General features: G+C 38.9%; 1 protein-coding gene across 1 annotated transcript in view; it reads left to right on the top strand.

The window, feature by feature from the left end:
* The window catches only part of LOC126108390 (uncharacterized), a 47,197-nt gene that overhangs the window by 15,600 nt on the left and 17,125 nt on the right, over positions 1-14,472 (top strand). The window contains exon 2 of the mRNA XM_049913601.1: positions 12,471-12,548. Coding sequence (XP_049769558.1) covers positions 12,471-12,548 — 78 coding nt within the window. The remainder of the gene's footprint in view (positions 1-12,470; positions 12,549-14,472) is intronic.

Genomic DNA, 14,472 nt, shown 5'->3' with positions numbered 1-14,472 from the left:
AGTTTCTGATTTCCTGAGTGGTATCTCATTCCTTTCATTACTTTCTAGTAGTACATATGTATGACAAGACACAACTCTTATTCGGTCAGAAAATCACTCGAAATCCTCTCCAGAATTTTGATATTTGATGGAAAGATTGTCCTTATAGTAGCTGACGGTATTATCTCTGTACATATCCTCAACGCATTCTGCAAGGCTGTCAAATGCCTTGGTATTTCTCAGCCCTTCCTTGAATCTACATAAGCATGAGCCACTCCTTGCAACTTCGTGCTGGTACTCCTATGAACTTTTTGTCAGTCGATGGGGACAGTTTCCCTGTATCCATTACATTTTGTACTACTGTGTCAATGTTTACACCTAGTTTAGAATTGCTAATGGGAACACAGAAATAGGGAAGTTAGGCTAGCTCCAGGCACAGTGCTGTTTCGCAGCATCACATTTACAAATGACACACACACACACACACACCACACACACACACACACAATTTGATCACAGACCTCGATGATGTCAGTGGCAGCATTGGTCCAGAGGCATTTCCCCCTACAATTGAAGCTTGCACATTTAATATGTAGTAATTGGATAGATAAAAAAATCCAGTCACCAAGTGATGGCAGGAGAAAGGTTTTACTTATGCAAGCTTTTGAAGCAAGTGGCCCCTCCTTCCAGCATAAAGATTGAATGGGTAGGGAGAGGGGTGAAGGGAAGGGAACTTGAGATGTCTAGGGAAAGGGGTGGGGTTCTGAAAAGTCACCCAGAATGCAAGGTCAGGGGAGACTTAAGAGATGGGATGATGAGGAAAGACGCCAACCGTTGCTTGGTGAATGGATTTTTTAGCTATATAATTCACGTATATTGTCAGAAATCGATTATTTTGATTGTTACAATTAAATTGTTCATTGACAATAGATTGGGCAGCAATGCAGTGGCGATGCCCGGTGTCATGGTGGCATCGGGACATCATAATCATGATGTGCCCTCGTGCGACCACGATAGAGGAGGCAGACGAGGTTGAATTTCCTTGCCTAATGGCAGTGATGGCAGCGTGGCATTAGGCCTGGGTAGACTGTGGTGGGCAGCTTGGGCTGACTGTGCTAAGCACTTGTCTATTGCACCGCAACATAGAGCTGGACTGTCCTGCACGATGGTTTCTTACATCTGTTCATGGCTTAGTAATTTGTATGGGGCACCTCAAAGCTGAAAGTGGGTCAAATTTGGCATCTCACTTCAGATGCCAGTTCTTACACCCACTTGGGGGTGTACTCAGGATTGGATAGTGATGTGGACTTGCAATTAATATACATACTCATGTTGGGAAAAGGAAACCGTATCAGTTTATTTTCTCATAGGGATTACATTGTGACAATTGTCAGGAGGACAACAGAAGGTAGTTCCAGAACCATCTTGGAGCAGAGGGGAAAATGCCAAGGTAAAGAAACTGAGCCATTTAGTGTTTGCTATAGGTGGCGGTTTGGAACATAAGAGAGAGATGTTCTTCAGCTCTGATAACAGTCAGTGTCTAAAGTCAAGTGATCCTGTGGCATGATTTGGTTGGTAGGTAGGTTTTGACAGTGATGATTTGTCTTAGTCCATCATGAACTGGCCCATTGTTGTATCAGCAGCAAGACGACAGACTGAGTGGGAGCCCATTTCTAAAATGAAGTAATAGTAATTTCTTGCTTACGGAGACTGGAGTAACACCTTGCAAACAAACTACTTTCCAATAACAGTTTTAGCCACGGATGTGACATTTCCTGAGCCTTTTACATGACTATTGTGTAAAAATGGATGTTTGTGAGACTTTAATATGATGCATCATTTAAACTGTATATTTTCGAATTACAAAAATATAAATATTAAAAACACTGAACGTGACACTTAAGTTTTGTGAATATGTAAATTAACATGGCATCCGGTATCTTTTAACATAACGTAGATCCCAGCCTACTTAGGCGATACATGTTATTTGTCCATAAAAAACATGTCCGATTTCTTCCTCGTGATCAGATAAAGATGTTCATTTAAAAATATTATTTAGCTAGTTAGTATATAAAGAACTCCCCTCTGTGTGTACTTCGTGGTGTAATATTTGCAGAAATGACAAAAGAATTGTCGTCTTAGAACATTGTCAAAGTGTGACAGGTATATAACATCTTCTCCTGCTACGAAGGGGTTATTTACTTATTGGGGTTGTGGCTTGGCAGTGTTTTGGAAGGCAGAGAGGAAGAGGCACTGTCTGCAATATCAACACCCAGAAAAAGCTTAACAAGGCTGAAGGGCAATGTCACTCTCTTCTGTGGTGTTATGAGATTCAATTTGAAAATGTTGTTCTCGTTAATGAGATCTGTTTACTCAATGTATATGAATGTCACATGAGAGTAACAAAATACAAAAGAGTTGTTTAAATGGCAGTTGTGTTATTTTGTGGCTTGAAGACTAGAGAGCTGTCTTACAGCCCTCAATCCTGTGCAAATGGAAACAAAGTCACATGGCAAGACGTGGTGGCAGTGCATAGCATGTCCTTAACATGGAGAAACTACAAGAAAGAAACTGACTTGAGGTAAATGTTTATGAGTAGCATCAGGGTGACAGATCATTGAAATGTAATGTGTCTTCTCAGCTCAGTACAGCCATCCCTCTCTTTTTCACTGTTAAATTTGACTACGAACAGTTCGTGCTTTGACCACAAGTTTCATTCACAAAGTAGTAAAAATAATATGGAATAACTATCAAAATAAATGTGAGGGTTACCCAAAAAGTGAGGCACTACATTTTTTTTCCTTCAGTAATTATTTATTGAACACAATGATAAATACAGAAAAGAAAGAATGTTGTTTATTCTACATTCCCTATACTTCCACACAATTGCTGCCCTGTTCTATGGCCTTCGTCCATCGAGATACAAGGGTGTGTGTACCCTGTCAGTGCCCCTCCTTGTTCTGGTATTGAAGCCATTTCTCCACTTTAAGAATAACAGCTTTGTCATCCTCAAAATGTCATCTACAAATGTGGTGCTTTAATGAGACAAGCAAATGGAAGTTGGAAGTGCCCTAGGTCAGGGCTGTAGGATGGATGAGATAATACTGTCCAACCCTGTTTAATGGTGGTTCTGAAGTCCTCAAACTTGTGTGAGGCCGAGCGTTATCATATAGTATCAGTCAATCACCTGGGTTATTATGGTGACAAAATCATTGGAAGCCCTTTTTGGGTTTGGTTAATGTGTTCACATCTGCTTCAGAAATATTGGTACTGCGTCTTGGCATCACATCAAAGAGTGAGAAGATTTAGTTTCCTCATGAGATAGTGCGTAACCCATTGTGCACAAACTTTTGAGTAATTAAGACTATGGATGATTGCATCCACAATTTCCTTCTTGAGTGACAGCTTCATTGCCAAGTGCCAAGTTGTTCTGCATTGGTCTTTGTGAATGAGCAAATCAGCAAGCTGCACCTGGTCAAGTTTGAAAGCCACAGATGGCCTTCCTGAATGAAGCAAATCTTGGAGCTCTGCCGAACCAATGTCTCGTAATGGCCTCACTCTCTTTGCCCAGTGACTAACAAAACTTCTGTCTATGGAAGATGCTCCATAAACTGGATGCAAACAATTGGGAATATTCTTGAAGGTTCTGTTCTTTGCTGTGAGAAGTTCAATGACGACACGCTGCTTGTAGCTTACATCATATAGAGACACCATTTCGAAACACTGCTATGGGTATGCTACCTGTCAGAATAAATGGGAAATTTGTGTGTGCAATTTGGAAGCTTCAAATAATGTATATCTTAACTGCCACATTCATACAATTTTTGCTGATCGAGAAAAAATGTTGTACGTTATTTTCTGGCCAATCTTCGTACTTTCAGTGATCTATTTTACCACCAGAAACGTGTTAGCATGACACCCTCTGTTCGCTGGTGTGTACGGTGACGAGAACCTGACCAATTGGGTGCAAATTTGATTTACGTGCTAGTGAAGCTAAAGCGCTATGTGCTATATTTCAAGTTGTGTTTGTGTCCTGTGAAAAAATCCAATTTAATTGATGCTCCACGTTACAGATCTCACCAAACTGTCTCATTGTTGGTACAGTTTGTTATGCAAAAATATTGAGAACTCTGATGTCACTGGATGAAACAGTACCTATATTCCAAGTTACAATTGAAGACTGCTTCATTATTATGAGAAATACAAATTTTTTATGCTAAAACCAGCCAGCTTTTGTTAAATATGAATGGAACGAATGCTTCAGGGGGAGGTGAAGAAAACCGAGAAAGGCACTATGTTGCACTTTCATATTAGGTTAACAACTCTTATGGTGACAGATCTGTATATTTAGTCTTATTGACAGTCCTGGGCTCTTATTGCTAGTGTGATGATGATGAATTATGTTTGTGGTGACACAGCAAATAGTTTATGTGTGCATAGGATGGCAGGTCTCAGTTGTGAAATAAACATAACATGTTGCTATAGTCAGTGCATGAGCGATGGGACACAGTATCTGCAAGAACATGACCAATGACGACTGAAGAGAATTGTTCAGTGTGGCAGAAGTGCAACCTTTCCTCAGATTGCCATACATTTCAGTACTGGGCTATCAACAAGTATCAGCATGCAAATCATTCAATGATACATCATCGATATGGCCTTTTGGAGCTGAGGCCCACTCGTGTACCCTTGATGACTGCATGACACAAAGCTTTATGCCTCTTCTGGATCCGTCAATACCGACATTGGACTGTTGATGACTGGAAACATGTTGCCTGGTCGGATGAGTCTCATTTCAAATTGTATCTAGTGTACAGATGTGTATGGGTATGGAACTGACCTCATGAATCCATGGACACTGCTTGTCAGCAGGGGACTTGTTCAAGCTCTGTAGTGGTGTGGGATGTGTGCAGTTGGACTGATACAGGACCCATGATATGTCTATATATGACTCTGATAGGTGACACTTATGTAACCAATCTTTCTAGATTACCTGTATCCATTCACAGCCGTTGTGCATTCTGAAGAACTTGGGCAATTCCAGCAGGACAATGTGACACCCCACACATCCAGAATTTCTACAGAGTGGCTCCAGAAACACTCTTCTGAGTTTAAACACTTCACTGGTCACCAAACTCCACAGACATGAACATTATTGAGTGTATCTGGGATGCCTTGCAATGTGCTGTTCAGATGATGTCTCCACACCCTTGTGTTCTTAGTGATTTATGGACAGCCCTGCAGGATTCATGGTGTCAGTTCCCTCTAGCACTATTTCAGACATGCCATGTCATGTTGCAGCACTTCTGTGTGCTTGTGGGGCCCTACACAATATTAGGCAGGTGTACCAGTTTCTTTGGATCTCCAGTGTAATTCTAATGCACACCACGCTTGCAACATCACCTAAAAAATTGGTGCTGAAAATTGATCATGAATTATGCTATGAATTGTTATGGAATGTGCATAGTTGTGCAATTCCTGCTGGATTTCCAGATGCACATTGCAGTTTTGAAACCTCCAAATAAAGTGCTATACCATGGCTCATTGTAAACTAGCATAGCATATTCAGCTGTCTGTGGTCCCTCATGACATTTTTTTCATATGAGGCTTCAAATTTTAATTTTTCACCAATCTAAGTTGTTTGGGCAATTTATGTACCTCCTTGTTATTATTTCTTAATAACTGCCATATTAACCCTCCTATTGCTACTAATTTCAATAAGGAAAAGAAAGATGACAAAAAATCCAGCAGAATGCATTTGAGCATTGAACACAGGTTCTCTGCTCCCCAGCCAGATGCCTTGATTGTTGCATCAGCAATACTTTTGTTGAATAGCATTTACTTTATGGGTACATAAGTGGCAGTTGTAATAGTTTCTTTCGCAAATCCCTAGAAAAAAGTTTGCTTCTGGACACCACCTATGATGATTAAAAATGTCCCATTTTCAATTGTATATCAATCTGGTCAGTTCTGAATCAAATTCACATCATGAACTGTAAGGATGGTGTTCTCAAAACTGGTCTTCATTTTATGTTGTATAGAAGCAGGCTGCCAAATATGAGCTGAATTGGTTAACTACATTTGTGGCGTTCTCCTTGCCCATGTTAAAAATTTACACTTTAGGCTGCTACTTTTGCATTGTTGTGAAGTACTGATCAATTGGTAGTAAAAGGTTTCAAAGAAACCATTGAAGCTATAATAGTGCTTTAATTTGAAAAACTTTTTACAGTGTATGGTTTCTTTAATTGATTACATTTAATGGGTTTCATATAAATGATTTCCTTTTTCTTCTGTGATGCCATATGTAATTTAGTGAAGAGGTATATTTTCGTTTTCATAGTGCTGGAACAGTGATATAACCCTTTTGACACTTCAAAAATAAGCTATTGGAAAGTAATACCAAACTCCTCAAAAATACCGTCAAAATTGGCAGAAAGTAATACAGAATTGACAGAAAACAACAACAAATAGGCAAAAATAACTCTGAAATTGGCCATAAATTAAAATGGATTTTTCCTGTCTCTGCTTACTGTTTGTTAGACAGACAGACAGACATTATTTCCACAACATAATACTTATTTCTTTGAGATTGTGTTCTTCGCAGTTGTATACCATTATTTACACCTGATTCTCTTATCTTGAATGTGCTGCCATTCAGTGTATGTTCAAGTACAGGGTGTACATAAAATTGAGGAACACTTTCAATTATTTATTGCACAAGAACTAAACATTGTACAGATGCCATATATACTGCATTTCGAAGAGAAACTTTTGAAAGTTTATCTTTTTCTACTAACATTTGTTATGCAGACCATGATTGATCAGGTAGATGACAATACGGTAATCGAATTCTTGCCTTACCCATCCCAGCATGGCATCGTTGACTGTGGCAGTCACTTCCCATATTCACTCCCGGAGCTCTGCTACATCGTATGGTAGAGGTAGTACATACACAAAAGAGTCACACAGAGTGAGATCTGCTGATCGGGAGGGCCATTTCATGAAACAGATTTCCCCATCTGTAGCATGACCGAGCCATCGATGTGACAGCTCCATGTTCAGGTACCCACGAACTTCACAATGAAAATGGGGTGGAGCCCCATCCTGCTGAAAGATGAACAGAGAGTCCAATCTCATTTGAGGCATCAGCCATTGCTGCAACATGTGCAAGTAGGAATTTCCAGTGACAGTGCTCTTGGTGAAGAAGAATGGCCCATACAATTTTTGACGTGACAAGACACAAAAAACATTTACCTTTGCAGTACAGATTCATATTCTTTGTTCACCATTGACCACCTGAGGTGGAATAGGCAATTTAAATTGGTATCATATAACATTTTCCTTGAATAGTACCTTAAAGCTAAATGAGCTTTGCAAATAGTGCCCATAGATGATAACATACACCATAACATAAGATAAATACATTCACTGACATCACATAATGAAATCCTTAAAAATTAATGTCGATTGATTTTATATTCATGAATTCTGTTATATTGTAAAAAGGATTGATTAGTAACCAATTTAGTAGCTTGCTCTTGAAGCTACTTATGTGATCCGACCGAGAAGAAAATGGACGTTTATTAAATATTTTTGGACTATTGATTAAATGGGAATTCCCTGTTCTTGTCAGCCTGTGCCTAGGTATGTCTAATTTTGTTTTGCCTCTGGTATTATGGTGGTGCATGTTTTCCCTCATTTCAAAATCTGCTATATTGTTTTTTGCATACAATGCTGAGGCGTATATATAAAGATTAATAACGGTTAATATTTTCAGCTGAATGAACAGTGGTCAGCAGTGCTCTGATCTACCAGAATTGCTCATTGGCCTTATCACTTTCTTCTGAATTTTTAGAAGTTCAGTGATGTGAAGTGAGAGTCCCCATATCAGCAGTCCATACTCCATCTGTGACTGAAAGAGTCCAAAATAAATAACTCTTAAATATTCTTTTGTCACCAGGCTCCTCAGTTTTCACATTAAATATGTAACTCGAGACAATTTTGCGCAGGTATGGTTGATGTGTGTTTCCCACATTAACTTAAAGTCTACATGAATTCCTAGAATTTTAACTGCTTTCACCTATACCTCTTTTGACAATCCTAGTATAATCTGTTGGTTTTTATCAGGATTGCAAAGCAGTGTATTTGGTGAGAACCAATTTAGTGCTGCTTCCATGCCATCTTGCACCATATCTTGCAGAACTGATATGTTCTCGTGCTGAGCAAACAAAGTTGTGGCATCAGCATAACCAAATAACAGTAGTGGGGATACAATGAGGTAAATCATTGACTGCAATTATAAAAAAGAAGGGCCTAAGGACAGATCCTTGTGGGACTCCTGTCTTAACTTCCAGCAATTGTGAGTCTCTGTTTCTGACATAGGCAAACTGCTTCCAATTTTTAGGTATGATTCAATTACTGCCAATGCAGAATCTTGTATGCCATAGAATTTGAGTTTAGCAATTAAGATATCATGAGAAATGCAGTCTAATGCCTTACTTAAATCACATAAAAGAAGTGAGGCTTTATTTTTATTCTCGAGGGCTGTTATTACTTCATTCACAATTGAAAGAACAGCAGCGGTGGTGTTTTTTCCCTTGCGGAAGCCAAATTGACTATTAGAGAGTAAGTTATGCAACTCAAAGTAGTGGTTCAGTTGGTTATAAATAAGAGATTCAAGTATTTTCGAGAAAATGGGAACTATTGAAACTGGTCGGTAATTTTTGAGATCATGTTTGTCCCCTTTTTTTTACACTGGGATAACTTTCGATATTTTTAGAGTTGTAGGATAGACTACAAACTTTTGACACCTATTAAACAGAAAGGCCAATGGTTCACTAATTATATGCATTGTTTTTTTAATTATGTAATTGGACAACGAAGAGTAGTCCATGCTCTTGGAGTTTGAGAACTTTGCCACTACCTTTGTAATCTCAGTGGGTGCTCCACTCCACTCCATTTAAAGGTATTGTTTGCAGGTTGTTGTTGCTTAAGTAGATCACTAGCATTAGTGATTGTTGTTTCAATTTTGTTCCTAATATAACTTACAGAGTCCATGAAAAAACAATTAACTTTATCCGGGTCAAGAGCTATGCGATGTTCATCATTCCTCCAATGCTCTTGTGCAACAGCATTCCATGCAGCTTTGCACTTATTAGGAGCCCCTTCAATGTATCTTTTGTATGCTGTTCTTTTTGCCATTCTAAGCTTAGTTCTGTAGGTTCTCTTACATTCAAGATATGCTTTGTACAATTCATCTTTCTGCTCCATTCCATCTTTAAGAGAATATTTATACATGTGGTACAACGATAACATGTTTTCCCTCGTATTGGTAAGTTTATCTGTGTACCACGTAATGTTTTTCTTTATAGGTTGGCTTTTAAAATCGATTTTTATAAGAGGAGAACAAGAATACCACAAATCTAAATAATTTTTAATGAAGTTCTTAAAAGCAGTTTCAGTTTTATTTATTCCCACTTGCCAGTTATATATACAGTTCCACTTAATATCTCTGAGTTTCTGAATGAAGTGGTTTACTACTACTTCCTTCTGTCCTCTAACCCACATTACCTTTTCCTTAGCATTGGCACCTGTGTTTGGGGAATACGCTCAAATTCAGTGCATTTGTGTGGATGCTTCATACCATAGATTCGACAGTTGTGCCTGTTCACTTTCACAGTACTGTGAAAAGTTACTTGGTCGCTAAAAATGAAGTGTTCAACAATGCCATACCCATCCTCATTCAGTTGTTACAACTGTGAACAAATCTCAGAATGCTTGTCTTTGTTGTTGTCATTGAGCTTCTGCACTAGCTCCAATTTTAATGGTTTCATAGACAGCTTCTGTAGCAGGACTTTCCACACTGTCATTGGAGTCATTTCCAGTTCACAGGATGCACGATGCGCCGATTTCCTTGGACTTCTTATGAATGTCTCTCATAAGTGCTCCACATTCACTGCACTCACACTAGGATGTCCGCTTCTCTTCGCCAGGCACAAGCTACCTGTCATAACGAATTTGTTGTGGCAGTGGTACATGGCCTTTCTTGTTGTTGGCTTCTTACCGTACTTGGTTCTAAACGTAGGAGGAAAAAAAAGAAACTTTCAGTGTTTCCCTTCGAAATGACATATGTGTGATATCTGTACAGTGTTTGGTTTCTGTGCAATAAATAATTGAAACTGTTCCTAGACTTTATGTACACCCTGTATTTTGAAATCTCCTGTGTTGGCAAACATATAAGTGTTATATCAAATATTGATAGAAACTGATTACCAACCATCAAGGAAGACATTCACACAGACAAGGAAAACCTAGTCAAGGAAAACATAACTTTTTTTGAAACTGGAGTTATATTAATCTGCCAAAAGAGACGAAAGTAACAATATTATGAAAAGGAAAGTTACCACTCCCTATAAAGCAGAGATGCTAAGTCATAGATAGGCACAACTAAAAGCCTGTCACAAACAAGAAGGTTTTGGCCAAAAAGGCCTTACTGGCTGGAAGCTTTTTATTTGTGACAGTCTTTCTGTTGTGCCTATCTATGACTCAGCATCTCCACCATACGGTGAGTGGTGACTTTCATTTCCATAATATTGTTATATTCCATCCTGGATTTTCCATTATTTGAAAAGAGAAGACAGGTTTGATGAAACAATGCATACTGAGATTAAATAGAAAAAGTTCTCAAGAGTTCCTGTAGCAAGGAGGAGGTGAACAACACAGTAAGTGCACTTGTTTTTCCTTTCATTCTTTCCATTTAATTTCAGTTACTATTCCTACTTCTGTACTTTCTTCATTGGAAAGAACCTGAAAAATGGCACTGTTATACTTCACTGTGTATGCCTGTATCTACAGCTGTTTGGTAAATAAAAATTATATCTAATGTTATTTGACTGCAATTCTGTATGGGGTGTAATTTTTGCTAGCAGAAAAGTATTTAATTCCGGTGATACACTATGGCCGACCACTACTTATATTTAGGAGGTGAAATTGCCAGTGCTGCTGATTGTCACACACAAAATGAGGGGGAATGAGGAAGGGGGATATCTCATAACTTTGTTTGTTCCCCAGAGAGGAAAGATTGATAGCTTGGGGATGATTGGAAGAGGTCCCTCAGACATCAGGAAACTAATGAATTCGAATTTGTTTTCCTGCCCCATACACTTACAAGTGTCCATTAGCAGTACTTGAAATTTCACTTTCTAAAGGTAAATACTGCCCACCCCATCTGTCTCTTTGTAATTTTATACACAGTTCAGTCACATTAATGTGAGCACTGCCTATGTTTTATATCAACATGCAGTAACAGCTCACAGACGGCAGATGCCAGCATTAGCATTGGAGTATATATAAAGTGGGTCGAGGGGTGATGCGGAAAACAGTGCAGATGTTGTCGTAATGCTGAAACAGAGCGATTTATCGGACATCATTGGTTTTCAGGCCAAGTGTGAAAGCATTTCCAAAAAGGCTAAGATTGTAAACTGTTTACATGCCACCGTGTTGAAAGTATACTGTGCATGGCGAATTAGTGCTATCCAAAACCGGCATGCAGGCAACTGTGGTGCAAAGATATGTGTGGATGAATGAATATGCAACTGTTGAGCAACTGACCGGCCAGATGAACCAAGGGGCTACCAACCGTGTCTCCTCAATGACCATTCAACAAATGTTGATGCATATGGGCCCCTGCAGCAATGGTTTGGTTCATGCACGTATTCTGGCTGCTGTCCATCATCGAGAAAGGCAGGAATTTGCATGCCACAGAGTGGCAAAAGATGGCCTTTTCAAATGAATCGTGTTTTATGCTCCATCAGACAGATCGGTTTTGGCATGTATGGCACTGCAACAATTGTTGAAGGGTTCAGGCCGGTGGAGGGGGTTTATGGTGTTGTGAATATATTTGTGGTCTTCCCTGGGTGATCTGATCATTCTGGAAAGCACAGTGGTTCAACACAAGTAAGCATCAGTCCTTGGGGACCACATCCACTCATACGTGCAATTTATTTTCCCTTGGCAAGATAGCGTCTACCAGCAGAACAATGGAGTATGTCACACACTTCGTAGTGTAAGTGTGTGGTACCTTGAGCACCAGAGTGAGTTCACTGTGCTCATGCCCCCCTGCCTCCCCCCACCCCCTCCCTGCCCCTTCCTCTACCCTAAGGCTGAATTCAAAACCCGGTTGAGAATATGCGGTGACTACTTTGATACTGTTTGTGCCACGAATCTTTGGCCCTCGGCTGTGAAACATAGCACACTTGGCCACGATAGTGGAACTGGAGTGGGTCCACATCCCTGTTGGTACCTTCTGGAACCTCACTGACACTCTCCATGCATGTCCTCACTGTGAAAGATGGCTATTTGGGCTTTTGACAGGTGGTTACAAGTAGTTTAGGACCAAGCAGCTTCCTCAAGTTAATTTTACTGTAGATAGAATACGTGGGCAAATTCCTGTGGTTTTGTTCACAAAAATTTTCTTTCTTGTTTTGTTCTAGTGGCAGATTGAAGGATTTGTTGAGAAGTACAAGAAAATTAAAGACAGGGCAGCTCTTTTGAAAGGCAGTTTACATAAGGTAAGGTGGCATAAACCATATTTTTAAACACAAGAACATGATAATGAAAACCTATCACCATTATGCATTACAGTGTGCTATTATACTCTGAAATATACAAGATGCATCCAATAAGTTCGATGAATGGTATCAGAAAATAAAGAAAATGAGAGTTACAAAGCAATCACCATTAGCTACAACACATTTGTGACACTAATTGTAAAGCTATTGAAAACTGTTCATAAACACTTCTTGTGGAATAGTTTTAAGTAACGTGGTCATGCGTTGTTGGATTTATCGCATCATTATAGGAGGTGAGACCGGGTACTACCAGTACGATGCGTAGACTGAGCGACAGACATTTCCCTCACCTCCCTCAGATAGAAATTCATGATAGATCGAGACTTTGCTTTTGAAAAAAGCAATCAACATCCTTTAATCTTTGATTTTGACAGAAGACTCTTTTTGGGAGGTGTGGAAGACAACAAACATTGTGCCACTGACTCGGTCTCAGGATCTTATTGGTAGCACCACGTCTCATCACCTGCTATGCCACAGATATGCAACGGTGTGTAACCACAGTGCTTTGAGCAATTGCACAAGAAAATTTGTTGACAGTTTCCAACAGCTTTACAACTGATGTCAGAAGTGTGTTGTAGCCAACAGTGGTTACTTTGAAGGCCAAGACTTATTTGATGCAGCTCTTCTTGTTTGTCTTTTCTGTACAGATCTTTTTGTCTTCGTATAACTACTGCAGTCTACATCCATTTGGCTCTGTGTGCTGTTGTCAAAAATTGTTCTCCCTTTATAATGTTACCCCTGCCCCCTCCCCTCCAACTTCCCTCCATTACAAAATTGAAATGTTTTTCTGGTGACCTCCTCCTTAGTATTTACCAACTGGGAAATCCAAAAGGGAAAGCATTTCTCCTCCAGAATATTGCCCCCAAGGGGATGCCATCATCCACCCGTATAGTATAGGTGGATAACAGTGATGTGTTGTGTTGATTGTAGCAAAATTGGGAGTTGCACATGCTCCTAATTTAAAAAATTAAAAGTATGTGGTCTGCAACACTCACCATCAGAATAAATTCTAATATGAATGAAATATTTTCATTCACTTGTGGATTTGTGAATGTTTTCTAAGGCAGTTAACGGGCAATGAAAAATGTCTACACCCAAAATGAGATTATTAAAGAGTTACATGTGTCTCGTCACCCAAGAAATCTCCTGTCTTAGCCTTTTTAAGAAAGTGGGGACATTGACCAGTACCAAACATTCTCTCTCTTCAATCGTAACTTTCTCACAATCTAATGTACCACAACCATAATATAAGAAGAAAATGTGACTCACATTATGATCTGATGAATTTTTTTGTAGTACAGAAATGTGTGAAATAGAACTAGCACTGAAATCTTTTAACTTGCTTGGAAGTAATAAAGATTCCTAAGAGATAATAACACGTTATTTGAAAGTAAGAAGAAGAAAATTTTGTGTAATAATCATGTTATTGTCTTAATTAATTTTTAAGGCAGAAAAATTTGGAATGTAGTCTGATTTGTTCAAGTTATGTCTTTCTGGTTTTGTCTGTACATGATTAATAATACATTCTATGTTCTATAATTCATAAAAAAGTTCTTTAAATTTGAGAAATCCAATGCAAAGTTTATGTAATCAGGGAACAGTGTTATATGATTTGTAATAAAGTATAATTTTATATTTGTTTTTGATTGACATGTATGTAATACTAAATTAAATTACACACACACATACACACACCACGAAAGCAACTATTATCTCCGCATGCTAAGACTGATAGGTTTATTTCTGGATCTTCAAATTAATCTCACCACTTCTCTTCACCATCATTGTATTTTCCTGCTCCTGCCTGCACCACACATTTATTCTCACATATTCAGTGACATAAGTTGCAAGATCCCTTGCCTTT

This window comes from Schistocerca cancellata, chromosome 11, assembly GCF_023864275.1.
Source record: "Schistocerca cancellata isolate TAMUIC-IGC-003103 chromosome 11, iqSchCanc2.1, whole genome shotgun sequence".
NCBI lineage: Eukaryota > Metazoa > Arthropoda > Insecta > Orthoptera > Acrididae > Schistocerca > Schistocerca cancellata.
This window is presented reverse-complemented; position numbering and strand designations above follow the sequence as displayed.